The sequence below is a fragment of the Conger conger genome, chromosome 3, assembly GCF_963514075.1.
Source record: "Conger conger chromosome 3, fConCon1.1, whole genome shotgun sequence".
Classification (NCBI taxonomy): domain Eukaryota; kingdom Metazoa; phylum Chordata; class Actinopteri; order Anguilliformes; family Congridae; genus Conger; species Conger conger.
The window spans coordinates 12754855-12776104 of NC_083762.1; the positions used below are offsets into that span (position 1 = coordinate 12754855).

A 21250-nucleotide genomic window follows, 5' to 3' on the forward strand; every position below is an offset into this window, starting at 1 on the left:
GTCAACTATATTACAGAAATGGAGTCACACAGTCCAGGAGAGCAATTAGACTAATCAGACTGAACATCAAAGCAGAAAGGATAATTTTTTGTTTCTTTTTATCCATATGAGAAACATTACTCTAAACATAGTACCCAGCATTTCATATGGTAGATATGAACCAAAAACTTTACTCGTAGTGAAATACCACAGGAGTTGGAACCCTTTACCTACTGTAAAACATTTGTCTATTTTTAATGTTTGAAACATAAAGCATAGCTAATTTGTTCCAATGCAAATTAGGGCCTGCCCCCCCCCCCCCAAACTTGGCTTGTTACTGCACAAAATAATGAAAAGTGTTTTTCCATATAGCCGTGACACTGTGCTGTATTTCTGTTACAGGAGAAAGAACGTCAATGTCAAGGTCATGTACATCGGGGAATGTCGATCACTTTCCCCTGCATAGTTTTAAATGAGGGAAAGGACATGGCTGACAACTGCCTTGCGTCAAAAGCCGCTGCAATAAAGTATTTCAGCATTCGGCCTGTGCCTCTTTCCTCATTACAAATTTATCTATGTGCCATGACTCACAGTCTATAGGCCAACAGCTTCTAACTGATATTTATGATACATGTTAACAGTGGGGGCCGCAGTGATAAATGACTGGTGATGAGGCTCCTGACTTCCACTTCAATAGTTTTTAAGAATTTTGAAAGCATTTCCTCAATAATTGAACAATTGAAATATAATATACAAGGACTTCTCTAGTTTACAACAGCAGTTGGATTTCTCACAGTTTTACTTAAATAAGCAAAAGGTTGGTGTTAAGAGGACATTGTTGGATGTTTGATTCGGCAACCATAGTGTCTGTTCTCGTTAGTGCAGTGCAGCAGGTATGAGGTGTGCCCAGTGCAGGTATATCCCCAGCACAGAACCCAGGCACAGGAACGCAATCACCTTTCCAGCAATGTAGCTTTTATTGCCCTCTATGGCACACAGGTGCCCCAAACACCCACCCCAAACCCCACATTCAGCGCACTTTGAGCAGCACGGCGTTGAGCAGACTCAGGATCTCCCCGAAGTAGCCCTCCTCCTCCCCAAGGCCCTGCTCGCTGAGGGCCAGCTCCTGGTACTGCTCCTGCAGAGTGCTCAGCGAGTGGGTAAGCGCCTGGTTCTGCTGGTACTGGGGCCTGCAGTTTGGCATCATGGCCAGCAGGGCGCGCAGGGCCTTCTCCCGCCAGTCGTGCTCCGGGGAGGCCAGCATCTCTGGCACCAGGCTGCACCAGCCCTGCTCAGCCAGCAGGGGGAGCAGGGAGATCTGAGCGTACTGCCGCAGGCGCTCTTGATGTGAAGCGTCTGGAATGGGATCCAGGCCAGCCTGGGAGATCAGCTCCTGAGGGAGGGAGGAGCGAGCCTTGAGCCTGAACATTTTACTAAACATTCAGCAGAACGCATGGATACTACATATAATTTTGCAGTAAACTGCCTTCAATCGTACTTTCTGAAAAGCAGCCAACAATAACCTCTGACTGCAAACACTACTTCAGTGCAGTTTCTAAGTATTTGGACAGTGGTACAATTGCTGTTCTTTTGGAGCTGTACTCCAGCACGTTGGGATTTGAAATTCTTTGGGAATCAATGGTAGATTTTGGTAAGCCTGTTGTTTGGCCTGTCTGCCTTCCCCCCCATACTACTCCTCAGTCTCATAATTGCTTCCTTGACTGTCATTGGCATAACTCTGGTCCTCATTTTGACAAACACCAATAATTGACTCCAAAGATAATCTAAATCCTAGAATCAAAACTAGAGACTGAAAGCTTTCGTATACATGCTCCAGGGAAGCGATTGAATACACCTCACCTGAAACCATTTAGAATCCAACTGTTCAATGACTTTTGGTCCTATAAAATGGAGGACCTTGTATAAAAAGGGCTGTATTCCTCCACAGATCACCGTCCAAATACTTACAGACTGCAGTGTATATGCGTTATTGGCTACTCCATCTCACCCGTACTGTTTTTGGACATAAAGCAGTACTCACCTTCTCAACGATCATGTCGTAGAGCAGGGTGATAACTCTCACACGTAGAGGCCCGCCCCCTGAGGCTCTGAAAATATCCCCGAGCACCTGTACGCCACCCATCTTCAGGAAGTGACTTTGAGCGAAGGGGAAGTGACGTAACAGCGAACCTATAGCAAACAGCAACTGTACACACGTACACACACACGCACACGCACACGCGCACGCACACACACACACACACACACACACACACACACACATACACACAGTTTTTAATTTTTACCTGGATCCCGTGAGGGGGAAAGGCGCAGATTTGCATCAGTTTGTTTCTTTGTTGAAGGAGCACGCTCTCGCCAAATGAAACGACAGTGAACTCATCTGTCTATCCCCCCAGGGGTGTCACCCGGCGTGTCGCATGCACATTCACTTCATGATCGTTGATGATGAACTATAAACATTCATTGAAAAGTTAAAACTAAAGTTTAACGGCACAAAAGGAGCACTATTGCTATTGGGAATGTTTAAATAAATATTTTGCTTTATTTAGACAGAAATTAAATTCTAATTTAATACATTTTAAATTAACATATCAACATATTTTACACAATCAACATATTTATTGTTGAGTAACAATGTTTGAAGACAGAACCGTTATATTTAATATATATATTTAATATAAAAATATTTGTTTGATCACTTCTGTGGTAATCTTACTTATGCATTACTTAGGCGCTCACAACTCCAAGGACTGTTGAATTTGCATCCAATTTGCATTCTGATGATTCAAGGAGCAAGGAGCAAGATGACCCTTACCTTCTTCTTCACACCCATTGGCCTCTCTGTGGCCAGCAGGGTCAACAGCTGCTGTAGGGCGCCGCCCTCCACCGCCTCAACCTGAACGTGCGGATTACTGAGGGCAGAGGGAAGGGTACATTACTCCTGCACATGTGGATTACTGAGGGCAGAGGGAAGGGTACATTATTCCACATGTGGATTACTGAGGGCAGAGGGAAGGGTATATTACTCCTGCACATGTGGATTACTGAGGGCAGAGGGAAGGGTACATTACTCCTGCACATGTGGATTACTGAGGGCAGAGGGAAGGGTACATTACTCCACATGTGGATTACTGAGGGCAGAGGGAAGGGTACATTACTCCTGCACATGTGGATTACTGAGGGCAGAGGGAAGGGTACATTACTCCACATGTGGATTACTGAGGGCAGAGGGAAGGGTACATTACTCCTGCACATGTGGATTACTGAGGGCAGAGGGAAGGGGAGCATTGCCTCTACATTACCAGATTATATTTCTGAGAGCGTAGCTTAGCTCTGGATCAAGTGACACAGCAACAAAAACATACAAGATGGCTTTCCACTACAAATTGGCAGCTTGCAACTGGCGCATAAAAATGTGATGGGAACTGAAAATGTTGATTGATGTGCACTGTCCCTGATAAATAAAATAAATTCAACAGTCAGCGTTGAACCAAGATGAACAGAGGTGTGAGATACTGCATTTCAGGACTGACAGACAAACAGGCCTCAGTGGCAGGACTGCAGGGCCTACCTCGAGACAGCTGAGCCCAAGACGAAAGCAGCGCTCTCCTGCAGACGCAGGTCTGTGCTGTTCAGAGCATCAATCACCAGCCTCAGCCCCCCCATAGACACCAGGTCCTGTCCATTGTCTACCTGGACACACACAGGGCGAGTCAAATCAGAGGCTCAAAAGGAATAGGAAAGCAAATGGAAAATTTCCTTCCCAAATCTTCTGGTATCCTCTAAAATGCTGCAAAAAATTTTTTTTTTTTTTTGTATGTGTATGTCAATAACTGAGCACAAGAGCAAAACAAAAAAAAAGCTATTTAATAAGACACACATTTTGTGTTATGGGACAACATGTAACTGCCTGAGCAATCTGACACCTTGTGGCTAACATTGAATGTACCAAGAACAAACTACATATAACAGGGTTGTTACTTTGTGCCAAATTCACACACAATAGATTTGCCGTTTTCTACTTCTGTCTATGGCGACCTGTCAGTTCCCAGGGACATGCACTCACCTGTGGGCCACCAATTCACAGAGATCTGAGGGCGACCTCCTGCCTATGTATGCTCTCTCTATCTCAGATTGCTGTTTTTGCATTACCGCATCTGGGGAGCGTGCAGGTTTTGTATCTGGGCAGTGCTCCTGGATGACTTTCTTTTTTTGTAAATAAATTTCACCTTTGCACCAATCTGGTGCCGGCCTTAACAGGGCCTATTGTGATATTCATGGCCTGCATCTGGGCCTATCATGATATACATAGACTGCATCTAGGCCTATCATGATATACATAGACTGCATCTCGGCCAATCGTGATATACATAACCTGCATATGGGCCTATCGTGATATGCATGGCATGCATCTGGGCCTATCGTGATATGCATGGCCTGCATCTGGGCCTATCGTGATATGCATGGCCTGCATCTGGGCCTATCGTGATATGCATGGCCTGCATCTTTCCTGACACTGGCTGTGGGGCTCACTTGGTGCACCAGGTACTCCAGGTCTAGGAGGGCCGAGACCTTCTCCTCTTGCGTGGAGCTGGAGCTGTTGAACTTGGATATAAGCCTGCTCATGATCTGGAAATCTGTCTCGACGAGCAGGTCCAGCTGCTCCATATCTCTCTTCAGCTCCTCCATGGGGCGGAACTTGGCCCGGAGCTCCTCCTCCTCCTGCACCAATGAAAACGGCCACAGGTGATGACAAGTTTACATTTAGATTTTTGATCTTAGTGTTCACACATTTGCACTCAGGCTTTGTTTTCACCATATTGCTCTCTGTTAAAAACGTTTGTAAAACACTGTAAAAAAAAAATAATAATAATAATAATAATAACAATAAATAAATAAAAAAGATATATTATTACTAAAACCATCATCCAACCACACACCTTCTCTTTGTCCTTTTTGCTAGGCTCAGCTCCTTCCTTGAATTGCTTCAGGGCCTTCTTCAGTTCCTGAGCAGTGAATGATGGGCTCTCTGTGTTAACCATGCCTTGCCTGCCTCACAGGGATAAAACAGAGCAATAAGCAGGACTGGGACGTGCAAGGTCAGTGGTTCTAATCCCGGTGTAGCCACAATAAGATCCGCACAGCCGTTGGGCCCTAGAGCAAGGCCCTTAACCCTGCATTACTCCAGGGGAGGATTGTCTCCTGCTTAGTCTGATCAACTGTACATCGCTCTGGATAAGAGCGTCTACCAAATGGCTGTAATGTAATGTAAATTAGTGTGTGAATATCAGCAGTGTCAACAGAGGATTTCATTCATTCTGGTCATCACTGCCTCTGAAAAAGCCATGCACTATTTTACCACATAATCTCAGAGAGAAAAACAATAACTCTTCATTTTGTTAAAAGTCTCTTATATATAACAATATACAGTAAGTAAGGACACAAACATTAATGTCCAATAATACAGTCCTTGGTTTAAAACTTAAAAGTTTTTTTTTTTAAATGACAAGAAAACCAAAGTGACTTTTGCAAATAACCACAAAGAAAATAGGCCAAAAAATGAATCCTACCTACAACACTACCTTGGCAGTGTAACCAGGTTAAATATTGGGATGGATCCAAATGCGCTCACCTCCAGCCAAGAACTCATGAAAATGTCAATTTATTTAAATGTCCATTTATCGCATGGATATGACAAACCCAGGTAAACCTTGACCATGCTTGAATCGACGTGCTGCGTTTGTGTACCTCTGACCATCTCTCCAGTAGCGGAGTGGAGCTTCTTCTCCGAGCTTCACTTCCCGCAGTCCTGTCTGAAGGTTGAGCCTCACATGGGATCCTGCCGGCACTGCGTAACCTAGAGACACACAGCGATCACACTCTGTGCTATGCCACAGCATGTAACGAGCTAGATGTGGAGATGGGGGCCTTTCACTCGTCGGTGAAAGCACCTCTAGACATAATACACACTACAACATAATTTAGAATAAAATTTGAGGGTTGCTTCGCCAGTGTGTTGTCATGGTAACCTGCTACTCGGCCTGCCGCTTTACCGCCCCTCATTGTGCTTCACTAGCTAAATAAAGCGAACTAGCCGCTCTTTATTTTACTATATCTAAACAATAAAATTAAATTATATTAACATGATCTACAAAGGATGTCAACACATAGAAACGGGTGAAATTATAACAAATGTATAGCATATAAAACAGCAAAGAACAATAATAAAACTGCAAAAACATCAACGATAACATGACAGAAGTTGTGCTTGGAGGTAGATTGCCTGGCGCAGGGAGGCTGTTCTGCGCGCACCTGGTCGGACGGTCTGCCACTGGTCCGTGGGCTGAAACACCTTCATGTCTTCAGGGTCCTCTTCACTGTCAACGTGGGCCTCGCCGTCATCATCGCTGGGCTCCGAGCTCTCTATCACAGTAAGGGCTGAGGTAGACTAGGAAAGATAGTATAGATAGTAGACTATAACAAGACAAATCATGCAATAACCTTACTGTGAAAGATAATATTATTTGTAAGTTTGATTTATTAATAAAACGGGCAGCCATGTCCCTGGTGTAAAAGGAAGCTATGACCATCTTAAAATGACCAGCTACCTGCTGCTTTAAAACATAGCTTGAGCTGCATGGCTTTTCAGCAGGGGTGTATTCTCTGAAAAACATTAGTAGACTCATAAACCTTGTTGTTCACTCCAAGGTCTGGAATAAAACTGATTTAAAGGATTAACTTAATGGTAGCCTACACCCCTGCTGAAAATAAAATTTTAAACCAGCCTAAAATGGTCACGCTGGATTAAGCTGCGTTTTCGACACTTTGAGCAGGACAACCTATATCAGCAAATCGTCCACCTGTTTGACCACCAGCAACCAGTTTAGCCCAGCAACAGACCAGCCAGAAGTGTCGAAAACAGAACGTAAACATCTTAGAAACCCAACTGGTATTAGCTGTCATTTTCAGTAGGGTAATCTATTTTATTCCCCTGGAATAGACAGCCTCCACGCCAAGATGATACCCTTGTTTCTATATCAATAATGCCCACGCCAAGATGAAACCCTTTTTTCTTTATCAATAATGCTAAAGGCCTCAAAATATGAGCATTCAACTTACCTTTTCACAGTTGGCACAAACGAAATTAAGACTGAACATCCAAAGTAAGAGTGACACCCCAGCTCCATTCCAAGGAATGCGCCATCCAACAGGCATCGTTGATCTCAATTCCTAAATTTCCTCTGCGCAGCAAGGATATTGGATACACATGAATGAGTGTGCTTACAGTGAATGGTTTTGTCTGCCTTTCAGCATTTTTAACGGCCGTGCTTCTCCTTTTTAACTGTAAGTGTAGTTTAATTAGCTTCAGTTTATTTTGATGGTCAACGTGTCGATTACTATGCTTTCATCCCGTTATCACCGTTTCTACTTGAACTACTCTAAAATACTAGTTTCACATGAAAAACCAACGCATGTGTGAAAAGCATTATCGGTCTTAGCCAATTCTCTTTACCCCACTTTTAAACAGAACTCAGCACAGCGATATCCACATTGCGACAAAACGCATCCGCATAAGACAAGTAAGCTCTTCCGAAACCTTACACGTCGTCGGTTAGATGATCCAATCGCCGCTTGAAAAGTGTATATATACAAGCACGTGTCCCCATACTCACAATTGTATTGGCTAAAGCGCTACACCAATGTTTCAAGCGAAAAGTGACGGGTGTGACGACAGAATTTGTTGTTACCACTGAACTCTTCAATGACTGAACTCACAATCGACTTCAATACTTTTTCCACTTGTAATGAATGAACAAACAGAAGCCTTTTGTAATGTGTGCATTTACTGTATTTAAGCAAATACATTTTAATAGCACCGTATTAAAATGCTGTAAAACGTTTTAATAAGGGAAGATGGGCACTAGCCGATGCCGCTTTTAGGGCTAGAAGGTCTCGTGTGCTTTTCCTTGTGATCACATTTGGTTTATATTAATTAAAATGCACACCAACTGAAGAATTATAAATTAAGCTGCGTCTGAACTGAATAGATTGTTGAATTGCTTAATATCTGTAGGCTTAGCTACAGTTGAAAGACTGGAAGTATTCAGAGTTTCAAGTAAATAACAATGCCTAAAGCATAGGCCTCCATATATGCAAACATTGTTTATTTCATCTGTGGTAGCAGAAACACACTACCACTGCATGTAATTAAGGAAATAAAACAAAACCAGAAAATGCACTACATTGGCACATATTTATTAATACTTTTCCTGAATAGACATACAAATAAAGACATATAATTATAAACGGTGACAAGTTTCAGTGAATTAAAACATGAGACAAAGGAAACAAGTTTAAAACAAACAAAAAAAAAGGACTGGTGGTTTTCAGAACATATCTATATAAAATAAAAAAATAAAAAAACACAAAGCCTGTGATAAGATGTGGTCCCTGGATAGGCAGTGAGAAACAGACTTCCCTGACGAACACCTGTCCCTATTGCTGAGTGCACTGGTCCTCCATGGTACGCTCAGACGCCACGTGAATGGCCCCCTGAGATTTCATTTGCTTTTTCCGCTCAGCTCTCCTGTTCTCATTTCCCATAACCACCGCCACTTCCGTCTCCTCTGTCTTGATTTTGCAGTCGACTGGGGGAGACCTACAGGCAAACCATCCAGTTGGTGTTCAGCAGTAGCATAATGCCGAAAGGTCCACACTTACCTTTGGCACAACATACATAAGTTGTGAAAAACATTTAATAGTTGAAATATGGTTGAAAAAAAAAATAATAATAATTACACAATTATACCTTCACATTCAAAGGATTCCGTTAATCGAATCTGAGCCTTCAACTATGGCAAAAAAAAAAAAAAGTTTAAATAAAAAATAAAATAAAAATTACATTCTGCATAATGGAACCACACTGGAATGTTTATCCAACAGTGCAATATTTCCATGATGTTCCATTTGCAACTGCAACAAGATGCAGTATTTAAAATACTTCCTCCCTCTCCTCATCAGTTATATGAAGCTTTTTGCCAATTCTTCATACTAGCTAGCAATGCATGCTAATATTTAGGTCATATGGATATTGTCTAATAGCTAAAAACTAACCTATCACTTTTGGCTGAGAGGGTTATGGCCGTTAAGTTGATGATGGTGATGTACAGCTGATTCGCTATAGTAAGCATTTCTGAACCTTATTTATTTGTAACATATTATTTGCTACCAGAAACTCACAAACAAAGCAGAGCACTCTTTCTAGAGTCATACACTCTGACTCATGAAGCCTGCCTATTAAAAGCAAGTTGAAATATTTTTGTTTCATAAACAAAATTTGTTTTCCATTATAAATTGACATCTGTGCACATATATTCAATGAATGTGGAAACTGTGTAGTGTGCAGTTGTGTTTGTGCTAATGTAAAACGGACAAAGTAGCATTGGTGAATATGACCAGTTGAAATTCCAGTTATTGATATCAATTTTCCAGAATTTCCAGTCATATTTAACTATGAGGGCGCACAAATAAACTAATAAATTACGTTTTTTGGATGTACACAAAATATAAAAAACTTGAAAATTATTAGATTAACCTATTTTGTATTCATCATAGTGTTAAATATGGTATCTAAACAGCATCATTATATTAGTTGCCATTAGTGATTTTTTTATTCTTATTTTTTTTTTAATCTCCCAATAGCTGGCAGCTGTATGTTAAAGATACTTTCATATACTAAATTACATAAACCAACTGTTTAAAAGTTCATTGCTCCCAACAATAAAATCAAACTGCCAAACATCCTTCTTCAAATTTTTGGTACATTTCCAAGTAACCCTGCCTATTTCTCAGCCACATAAACACTGCCAAATATTGAGCAATACTTTTTTCAAGTGCCATTGTGAATTCAACTAAATAATACCATTTTACTTCCACTAGCTTACTTGACACGTTCTGTTAGTGTGTATACAGTATTGTTTACTTTAAAATGAAGTGCTGCACTCTCAAACGAGAACAAAGCATACCGGAGAAGAGGTTTAAAATGAGAATTTCATTGCTAGTCCAAGAAGAGCTTGAAGTAATTTAAATTCAAAGTGAGATTTTGCTGCCTTCGATGTCTTCCTCAGTGTCTGATTAGGTTAATATTCCATTTTTATTACATCCCCTTCTTCACAAAAGTCAAGTGCATTTTGTATGTGAACTATAATACAAATAAAAGCTGCTGTCAAAGTGTCATGTGAAAAGAATATTATTATTTTTTATTTATTTAGCATCAGCTTTACTTCCTAAATCTTTGGCATTTTTGTGAAATCGTGAATTATATTTTGTGCAATTGACTTATAGCTTATGCATTGAATTTACTTTATTTCCAAATACATCCTTAATACTGGAATGATTGCTTTCTGTAGCATAAGAATAATTTATTTTCAATGGGTCGAGTCACAAGGACACCATAACTTGTCTACGCAAGTAAGATACAGTGTCTCCTCCAGCTATATACGTGTCCAGGGTCGGATAAGTTCTGTGACGCACTTATCACAAGGCTGTACTTGCTGTTTCTTGCCTTGCTGATCATTTTGCATTAAATTTGGATTGTTGTTTGGATTATTCGTTTCTCTTAATCTCAAACTACATGGTGCATCCACTGCAGTTTCACAGTGCTGTACATACTTCCATGAATTTACTGATGAGATCAGAAAAATAGACATACTCCATGACGCAATTTAACCATTCCTCTGCACAGCACATAATGAATGCACTTTTGCCAGACAGAATGCCAGAATAAACAAACTTCATGGACATGTACAGTAGTAAAACTGTGCATCTATAGATACACTATCTATAGTGTTTGATTTGCACTTTGTTGTACGTCGCTCTGGATAAGAGCGTCTGCTAAATGCCACGTAATGTAATGTAATAATGTAATGTTATAACACTATGGTCCCTCTACCAGCTTAGCAATGCAGATTGAGTGTGACTCACGCCACAGTTAATTCCCAGCGTTAATTCACGAGTGAGAAGCAGCCGTCAAGGGAATATGCACATGAAAAACAGCTTCATTATAGCCGCTCTCCAAGTCAACTCAGACAGCCAGCAGCGCTCTAAATCTACAAACGCTGCAAGACGTCATAGGACCCTTTCAAGACAAGAGTGCTGTCAAAACAACACTGTACACTATCGTTATCATGATCAAGATAATGGCGGTCCCCTGAGACTCCACGGGTTTAAGGCACTGCTTCTTGGTGGAGCGCGTTAGTCAGTTAAACCAGGCGGGGCTCTTTTCCTTGATGCCCTTTCTGTAGGGCAGGGGCAGGTGGGGCAGGGGCAGGCGGGGGGAGACCGCGCGCACGAAACCCAGGAAGAGGAGGAAGACAAAGGCGGCGAAGTTCACACAGCGGAGGAAGAGGGAGAGGGGCCCGCAGGAGGAGGACGGCACTGACCTTGGGGGGCTAGGGATGGTGACGGGGGGCTCCTCACAAATGCGCACGCACTTGCTGTCGCGGGGCAGCTGGGGGGCGGGCTGCGGGGGCGGGGCGGGCTGCGGGGGGTCCACAGAGAGCCGCTCCGCAGCGAGGGGGCGGGGCTCCGCTTCAGCCTCCTCTCTGACCCAATCAGAAGGGCCCATCTCCACAGTCTTGGTATCGGCTTCCTTCTGCTCTGAGCCAATAGGAGGAGAGTCCACCGGGAGCTTCTCGCGCCTGCGCTTCTGAATGCGAGTTTTACTCACGTCTAAAGGCAACAAAAATCAATACAATTATAATTATTATACACAATATACTCATTCAATATTTATGCCTATTTATTTTAATGCCAAACCAATAGCTGTAATTTCAATTTTGCAAGGCAAGAAAAAACATTACTTCATTAGAATTTTTTTTTTTTTTTTTACATTTCAAGAGACTCATTCAACTCATTTCAACTTCTCACATATTAGCTAAAAAATACAGCAGGGATCATCAAATCACAGTCCTCGACTGCTAGTTTTCCACCTTCCCTTTACCTGCCAGTCAGGAATGAAGACCTTCTAGCCAATCAGTAACCATAATAGTTCAGTTAATTGCCTGGGATTGCAGAAAACCAGGGCTGGATTTGCATTGGAGGGCCAGATTTGGTTATTCCTGAGGTACAGGACAGTGCTTGAGAGGGACAGGGATGTTTTTACCGTTGGGCTCGTATTTCAGGCGAATCTCGTCCAGTTTGACCTGCAGCTTTATGTTGTCGCTCTGGCAGTGCTTGATGCTCCTCTCTGCGCTGAACAGCTTCCTCTCCATCTCCAGCACCCTCTGACTCTCTGACAGCGCCTTAATGCGCTGAAGGGCCAGCTCGTCTCCCAGCCGCTCCGCGTCCTTCCTGTGTGCAGAGTACACTGTTCACCTCCAACACTCACACACACACACTCACACACACACACACACACACACTCTCTCTCTCTCTCTCACACACACACACACACACAGCTCCGCGTCCTTCCTGTGTGCAGAGTACACTGTTCACCTCCAACATTCACTCACACACACACACAAACACACACACTCACACAAACACACACAAACACAGCTCCGCGTCCTTCCTGTGTGCAGAGTACACTGTTCACCTCCAACACTCACTCACACACACACACAAACACACACACACACAGCTCCGCATCCTTCCTGTGTGCAGAGTACACTGTTCACCTCCAACACACACACACACACACACACACACACACACACACACACACACACACACACACACAGCTCCGCGTCCTTCCTGTGTGCAGAGTACACTGTTCACCTCCAACACTCGCACGCACATACATACACAGCTCCGCGTCCTTCCAGTGTGCAGAGTGCATGGTTCACCCCACACACACACACACACACACACACACACACACTCACACACTCACACACTCACACACTCACACACTCACACACTCACACACTCACACACTCACACACGCTGTACCTGTAACAATAAACTTGTAAATTGAACTTGAAAAACTACAGGTAAAACCACATCCAGTAGACACATCACCGTATGCTGAACACAACCTATTATGAGCAGAATTCTCATCATAATCCTCTGCTTCACAGGGGGAGTGAAATCAATGTACCCTCTGCAAAACCTCACTAATGTAAAAAAAACAAAAAAAAAAACAAAACTCACACAGAGTTTGACAACTGCATTTTCAGAAGGTCAGTATAGTAGGTCCCATCATTGCCCTCAGGTTCCGCCGCTGCTGCAGAAGATGGCTGAGCCTTCACCAGCATCTGAAGGAAACGTCACGTTTAGTTCATTTAACACCGCGAATTCACACAAGAATATTCACGCTATACTTGTCAGGCAGTTTAACAATATACAGGTAGAATTTTATCTCAAAATCAGCAACTAATTCTGACCCCATAAAAAGGGTGATGACAGTTAACCGTCTAATTCACAGATCAATTAAGCGCCAATGAACACGAAAAAGCAGCAGCCCCTGCAGCCCTTCAGGAGCAGGAATGAAGCCCGCGGTTTGAGCCGGTCTAGCTGCAGAGCGGGCGGGGCTCACCTCCACCTTCTCCAGACGGTGCAGCTTGATCATGAGCGCCTCCATCTCGCTGTTCTTCTGCGACAGCATGGACTGCAGCCGCTCCAGCTGGCCCGGGTCCGCCCTGGAGCCCTGCAGCTGCATCAACGTGGCGATCTGCACCTGGAACCAAAACGCCGATTTCTGCTCACAGCTCACATCAGAGTGGCGATCTGCACCTGGAACCAAAACGCCGATTTCTGCTCACAGCTCACATCAGAGTGGCGATCTGCACCTGGAACCAAAACGCCGATTTCTGCTCACAGCTCACATCAGAGTGGCGATCTGCACCTGGAACCAAAACGCCAATTTCTGCTCACAGCTCACATCAGTGGCGATCTGCACCTGGAACCAAAACACCAATTTCTGCTCACAGCTCACATCAGAGTGGCGATCTGAACCTGGAACCTCAACACGGCCGTTGCATACTTTACTGAACCCTGCGGGGGTCATTTGTCCTCTGCCTTTGACCCATCCTAGTTACTTTGGAGCAGCGGGCAGCCACAGTGCAGCGCCCGGGGACCAACTCCACTTCTGAGGCCCGTGGTCACGGTTAACGGCAGAAACGGCGAGAAGGTACCATCACGTTTCAATGTGGAAAAACAACATGCTGACTGTGCACGCTCCGTACCTTCATGCGGTGCAGCTGCTGTTTGGAGAAGGCGTGCTGTTTCTGCAGAGACTGGTGCTGCACCTTCATGCTGATCAGCTGCCTCTCCATCGCCGCTCGCTTGTCCTCTACCTGCGGAGAGGAAGAGGAGGCTGACTCGCATCGTCCTGATACAACATGGCGTTTGTGCGCTTTTCAGCCTTTCAGTGCCAAGAGTTTGGTAGGTCTCATTTGTAAAAGAGGTTTTAATCTCAATGTGACTTCCTTGTCAAATAAAGGTTATAAATAAAGGCTATATAAGAGTGCCGTATGGGACCCTCACCTTATACCTTTTCAAACAATCAAAATGACTGCTATATTATTGCTTTGAGCCCCCTATTAAAATCCTACTAGATCCTCAACTTTTTAAACCAAAGCCAAAACCCCTTGGTTTCAGTTCATATTGGGCTTGGGACTGAGGTTAAGTATCAAAACCGATCTCTATCCAGTTTTACAAGTCCATTCTCCAGCACCTCATGAGCTTTACCAAGAACAGGCTGTTTTAGTGGCCATGTCTTTAAGGCTCATTGATATGAATGAACCTCTGTTCTGATTGGCTGGCTAGCTCCAAAAAACTAACTGTGCGGAGCATTTTGATTTGTTCTGGCAACAAGTTGGGCTGTGCAGAAGCAAATGAGCCTATTGTTGTGAAATAACAACTTCACGAAAGTTGAAACGGCTCATTTAAATGACCATTTGTGCACTTTTTATAGCACCTCCAACTCCTTTATAATCTACATAGCAAGAGAAATGTGATTCACCACAAAACGGGACCTTTAAGCCCCGTAGCGTGGAGGCCCACATACCTCAGAGAACAGAGAGTTTCCCCTACTGTTGGGGTCCTGGGCCTGCTGAGAAACCTGGTCCAGCTGCATCTGCAGCAGCTGGTTGGCCTCCCGGGCTTTCTAAACGAAGGAACACCGGAGAAAACACCAGGAAAAAACAGTTAAGACACAGTTAAGACTACACACACACACACACAACTGTACATGCTTTTGGAGAGGGACATGCAAAGTAGTCAAGAAAAATGTGTGTCCTTTACTCTGAATAAAATGGTGTTCACCTCTAACCATTATTATTATTGCATAAAGGTGTGAACACAGTATCATAATTCTTTCGTCTCCTCTACGGTCTATGGTCCACGATTACATAAGCTAGCTTCCTCACATACACAAATAGAGTGTATTTCACAACTAAAGATACATTTTACATTCTGCCTGTTAATCAGAGATGGCATTAAACTCAACTGCAGATTGTGAAAATGCTGTTGCTATTCTTACCTCCAAGGCGTTAAAGTAGGACACCGACTCTTTTTCGCGCTCCTCCTTCTCTCCCCGCAGGTGCTCCACCTGGCGAAAGAGGTTGGCGTTGGACAGCTGCAGCTGCTGCTCTTTGTACTGCGCCTCCTGGAGTCCCTGCTGCAAAGAATCCTGGGAAGACACAGAGCAAGAGGCAATTAGCCAGGGAGCACATCTCCATTTCTCCGACTACTACTTCTGACTAATGGGGCAACATTGGTTTGGGAGGTAAGAGCAGGCATCTGGAAGTCGGAGGGTTGCCGGTTTGATCCCGCCCCGGCTATGTCGAAGTGACCCTGAGAAAGACACCCAACTCCCCAATTGCTCCAAGGGCCCAACAGCTGGCCTTATTGTAACTACACTGGGGCTGGAACCACCAACCTCTTCCAGTTCCCAGCCAAGCACCTTACAGGGGCTCCCAAAAATGATCAGTAGCCAACTGGGTGAGAAAAGTAGGCAGCTAGGGGTGTTGGCAGTGGGGAGACATATCATTTATTAACTTTTTTTAATTGGCCAAATTAAGGTGTAGCGAGCCATTTAGCTGACAGTTCCCGCTTGTTAAACTCCTTGACCTGAGCCACCAGGCTACCGGCTACCCACCTTCAGAGCCTCCAGCTCGGCCCTCTCCACCTGCAGCTCCAGCATCTCGGAGGACATGGTCTCGTGGGCGCGGTCGGTGAGCGCGCGGAGCTCCTCGCCCTTCTCCCGCAGGCTCTCGGCCTGCACGTCCAGCTTGTGCTTCAGCTGCTTCTCCCGGAGCCGCACCTCCTCCAGCTCCACCGTCATCCTCTCGGCCTGCAGACCGCCACACAGGGAGCGCGTCACGCACGGGGCCACTCAGACTGCGCCCGGGGCCACTCAGACTGCGCCCGGGGCCGACCAAAGGTTCACGCAGGCGCGTTGAGAACGCGTTTTAACCCGACCTTGTTCTTGTACTCGTTGAGCTCCAGAGCGTGCCTCCTCTCCAGCTGGGCCTCCTGCTGCTCCCACAGGAGCCTCTGCTGACCTCTGACGGCCTCGGACTCGGACCTCAGGCTCTCCAGCATACGAGCCTTCAGCTCCACCTCCCGCTGCAGAGAGTACTTCTCCTGCTCCAGGGCCTGCACCAGCACAGACAAACACTCACCTTCCACATCTTCTCCTTTAAAGTGGTATTTCACTCTGGCATAACACAAGCAATTTGGTGATACTAGCAGCAACAACAGCTGTCCCTGTCGACCGTTAACGATGTTGCATTATTTTCCCATTTGTCGGGCTCCCATTCACTCCAATTCATTTCTGTGACCTTGTTGAAAAGAATCATTTTAAATTAAACACTAAGTACGGAGTATAATAAATTAATAAATAAAATAAAATAGTATCAAAGTCAAATTGTCAGTTTTTTTGTGCCAAAATACTGTTTTCAGGCTTCGGTTGAGATAGTTAGGTCATTTTAATGCACACGCCGCTGTAAATGTGTTATTGTGCTCAATAATACATCACTTAGTGAACAGAACTTTCTGGATCTTCCTTTTCTTTTTAAACTATGAAAATCCATCAGATGTTGCATTTTCAGAAGATTTGACATTAATACCCTTATTAATCTATTATCCTCTGTAGTTAGTGTGTGCTTTAAAACTATTCATTTTGGCAAGGTCCCAAAAACAAAAGCGGATGATAATATTCACTCTATGCAAAATGGGGGTAAGCTACACAAAATTACTTGTGTTGTACCAAAGTGAAACGTCCCTTTACCAACCTGATTTTAATACCTCACAGGCAAGCCAGGTTTACATTACAGTATGTACAGTGAGCAGGCATGTTTTCACAAGCCCTGATGAAGACAGGTCGTGGTCAAAATATTGGCTTTTCTTATGTCCTGGATTTTTTCTATGTGTTAGCCATGACAATTTTAATCAATTATTTTCAACTATTAGTACCTTTGGTGCAATTTTCACACCAGGGGAGTTTATGGTTTGTTTTGGCGTTGCATGAGAAAATTCTCATTTTATAAATATTAATGAATGACTGATTCCAAAAATCCCAGTATAGAGCCAACTAGCTGAACCACAAATTTGAATTATATTACATGACATAATATAATGAAGAGAACAGGCTAATCATCCCAGCAATCAATGTAGTGGGACTTTCACAACCACTAAAGTGTACCTAATGACTAGTTCACTGTATCTAACCAGGTCTTATTATAGCTAATGCCCATGCAGCAGTATGTTTTAAACTCAAAGAACCATCCTTACAGACAGCCACAAGCATCAGCTGCAGTTGGAGGAGTATTTGCTGACCTCCATGGCGTTGGTCATCTCCACACGCTGCTCCTCCAGCTGGTTTTGCAGGTCCAGCTGACCATCCAACAGCTGCAGCCCATACTGCGCTGCCTTCTGGAGAGACTCCTCTGCTTCCTTCAACTTGCATCTCAGCCTCAGGACATCATCGCTGTCCCCTGCGGACGACATTTCTCCACCTAAAAAGAAAAATGGACACTTATAGTGCAGTTTCTGACATGCCTTTAAGAACTAGACCAATGCCTGTTACAGCTGCAAACTTATAGGTCTGCAGAATCTAATTTTGGGGATTCTACTATTCTGACAGGTGTCGCACTGGCAATACATGATATGTTGCACGTGACTGTCAATTATTTGAACTTTGAAAGGATGTTCAACATTTTAACAAAAAAAAAAAATACAGTTCTTATTGCCACGTCAGTCAGTTGCATCCACTCACTTAGTCGCGAGTTACAGTTGGCCGAAATGATACAATATATCATCTACTACAGCGAACTGAACTGATATCTCACCTCTCTGGGAAAAACCTTCGTCGCCATCCCACAAATTCAACATAAGCGATTACACAAATTGAGAATAAAGTGCGCTGTAAATTTCAAGCAATCCTCTCACTATTCTCCTACACCCTGTCAAAACGTATACATTCAACTATTAGAAGGCCTTTGCATTTTATTGCTGTGATGTAAGTATTTATGAAACAATTCCACGCCAAAAAGACCGTTTATAGCCTGTTACTTCCAGTGAAGAAGATACTTTGGTCGTGCGAAACTGCCACCACTCTAAGTTACATGAACTGTGGGCATGGCAACATAGAAAAGGACATTTCTCCATGGTAACCTGCAGACTGAGGAAACGACGCGCCTACAACTACAATGGGGCCAATTTCCTTTATTAGATCCATTAAGACAAGCTAAGTTTTACCAATCTGATTGCTAACCGTCTGACTAGCCCTAGCTTCTTAACGTTGGATGGGGAGCTTGGAAACCGAATATTTCGCTAATGTTAGCTGTAACTTCTTAGCCAGCTAGTTGGGTTAACGTTAAGTTAGTCTGTACACACAAAATTGCATCAGACCCATCACACACACCACCGTAACGAGTTACTAAGTTGGCTAGCTAAAACTAACTCGTAGGGAAAGTCAATGTTTGTAATTAACGATTAATTTACGAGACTAGCTGGCGTTCTGACGCTCGTTTAAACTAGCTTAAACTAAGTTTGCAGACAAGCTAATAATCCGTTTAGGAGTTAAAAGACACGGATGTCAATTTCTCAGCATTAATAATACCTATTTAGCTACCGAACTAAATGTACCTCTTAAGCTTTCCCCGTTCTTCCCCCGTTCAACCGTTCGTTTGCCAAGCCCAGCGCGATTTGAATTCAGCTCCAGTAACCAGTCAAATGTCGCGAGAAGATCAAAGCTTCGCGATTTTACGCAGAGACATCGCGTTCAAAGCACGTTAGGCTATTACATCCGTAAACAGTTGGCTGCCTGCATGACATGAGCATGTTTCTCTCTCTCTAGTTGAGTTGAATTGAATTTATAGTGTAATTTGTTGGAATGAAATAGTCATTTTATTTAGAACATATGAGGTCGCCTTGCTGTATCAGAAGTCACAGTAATAAAAGCATCGACACAAGTGAAACTTAATTTATAGTGTAAAAACCATAATTGATATATAAATAGTGTAAGGTTATTTTACAGTGCTGAACGGTATATGCAATTTTGTATTGTGGACTGACTTTCGTCTTAAGAAGGAGCGTTGCAAGTAAGGAGTATAGCAAGTCGGTACGAATACGTGTGGTTCGTAGGTCAGGACTTGATTTTGGCCACTCTTTCACACGTCCAAAATGTGTGAAAGCATTTCGTGTGACACAATTATTTAACCGATTTGCATTCACAGATCGCCGTGAGAATTGTATTACGTGTACCCTGTTGATGTTCTGTCTGTTGTTGTGGTAAATATAGACAATCTAAGTCTGTCACCTTTCCCACAGAGAACCGACATTCATCAAATGGTCGCTAATCAAGCTAATCATCAGACACATCCAGGCAGAAGCCCTGGATGTATTTCACAATATATTATAATCACATGCTTAATTATAAAATTATTTTAATAATAGACGAAACAAATGCACCAGGGTTTGTAAGTGCCAGTATTTATATGTATTATAGTCCATACAGTACCATGATTTAACCTCTTTCCTGATTTCCTCTATTATTTCATATTTGTCACACTGAATGGTTTCAGAACAAAAAACACAAAACATATTTTTAATTATTATTATTATTTATTTAATTAAAAAGGTTATCCCATATCACTCCTGGTAGGTTTCTTCTTTGAATATGGACTGCTTTTTTCAGGTCCTACCAAAGCATCTCTATTGGATTCACTTCTGGAATTCGCTCCAAACTCTAGACCTCTCATTTGATTATTTTCAGTCAATCAGACATGTACTTAGTTTTGTGTTTTGGATGATTAAAATACTTTTCTGCCTCCGGACTCAGACAACTTGCCACCATTGAAGAAACAATTAATTCTGCTCTTTAGCAGACCATTTTTAAGGAGAATACCAGTCCATGAGCTGAAGCTGAAGCATCATTTGGAATATGAAATATGTAGCAAGACAATGAACCAAAACACAAAAGCATGTCAAATCTAATTGACTGAAAATAATCAAAATAGTGTTGGAGAGGTCTAGAGTCAAAATTGTGACTTCAATCCAATATAGAAGCCAGACCTGAAGAGGCCAGTTCATGCTCGAAAACCTGAAAATGTGTCTTTATTAAAGCAGAAGAGTGAGCTAAAATGCCTCCACAGCCACACGGAAGGGTGATATCAAAATGAAACGATAATAGGCTGATATCAGAAATGAAACTATACTCTTTAAAAATCTGTTTTGTGTTTACCCAGGTTCCCTTTGTCTGACTAATGTTCTGAAACCATTCAGTGACAAATATGCAATAATATAAAATGCTCTACAGATATCAGCTCAACTGAAATCTAAATTGATCATAGCTCTGCATACTTATATTTATATAGAATATCAGGTATAATGATTTGGAGACATATTTTACATGCATATATTATTTTTGGTGCAATGAGTAAATTAATGGACAGTGCTTAGCTTGATGCACTCAGGGTGGAAAGGTGGCTTGCATAGTGGGAGATTTTATCTCTGATTTGCACTTTTGCGTGGGGTTTCATCTTTGCGTGGGGTTTCACAGTGGGGGGCTTTGTCATTTAAACACAAATATTTAATCAGCTTGCATGTAAAGCTTCAGACCTGGGTGTAACCGAGACCAGCTGTAACCACTTGTGTCACAGACTTCCATCTGATGGCTTCTCTGTTGTTGTGCAAATACTGCCAATCACAGTCTCACACAATTTCGAGCACAGTCAGATTTAGATTTTCCATGTTTATACCAGCCATATTTCTCACATAGTTTATATTTTGATAATGTAAA

At 43.0% G+C, this 21250-nt stretch overlaps 2 protein-coding genes across 3 annotated transcripts; both read right to left on the minus strand.

Annotated features, from left to right (window-relative positions):
- Positions 1–937: 937 nt before the first annotated feature.
- Positions 938–7604, minus strand: sil1 (SIL1 nucleotide exchange factor). The gene is made up of 9 exons (XM_061235267.1): positions 7120–7604; positions 6313–6448; positions 5749–5857; positions 4941–5049; positions 4534–4722; positions 3572–3693; positions 2816–2912; positions 2021–2185; positions 938–1372 (listed from the first exon to the last, which is right to left on the minus strand). The coding sequence occupies exons 1-9, from the start codon at positions 7213–7215 to the stop codon at positions 1010–1012; spliced, it is 1386 nt and encodes a 461-aa protein (XP_061091251.1). The 5' UTR covers positions 7216–7604; the 3' UTR covers positions 938–1009.
- A 631-nt stretch (positions 7605–8235) lies between these two features.
- On the minus strand, positions 8236–19189 carry spdl1 (spindle apparatus coiled-coil protein 1). 2 transcript variants are annotated; one of them, XM_061235905.1, is made up of 12 exons: positions 19096–19189; positions 17785–17963; positions 16426–16602; positions 16103–16297; positions 15485–15634; positions 15011–15109; positions 14187–14297; positions 13538–13678; positions 13153–13256; positions 12164–12351; positions 11442–11730; positions 8236–8659 (listed from the first exon to the last, which is right to left on the minus strand). In XM_061235905.1, the coding sequence occupies exons 2-12, from the start codon at positions 17953–17955 to the stop codon at positions 8497–8499; spliced, it is 1788 nt and encodes a 595-aa protein (XP_061091889.1). In that variant the 5' UTR covers positions 17956–17963; positions 19096–19189; the 3' UTR covers positions 8236–8496. The 2 variants fall into 2 exon arrangements, with proteins under 2 accessions (XP_061091889.1, XP_061091888.1); XM_061235904.1 differs by lacking the exon at positions 19096–19189 and adding an exon at positions 18297–18375.
- Between the last annotated feature and the right edge of the window lie 2061 nt (positions 19190–21250).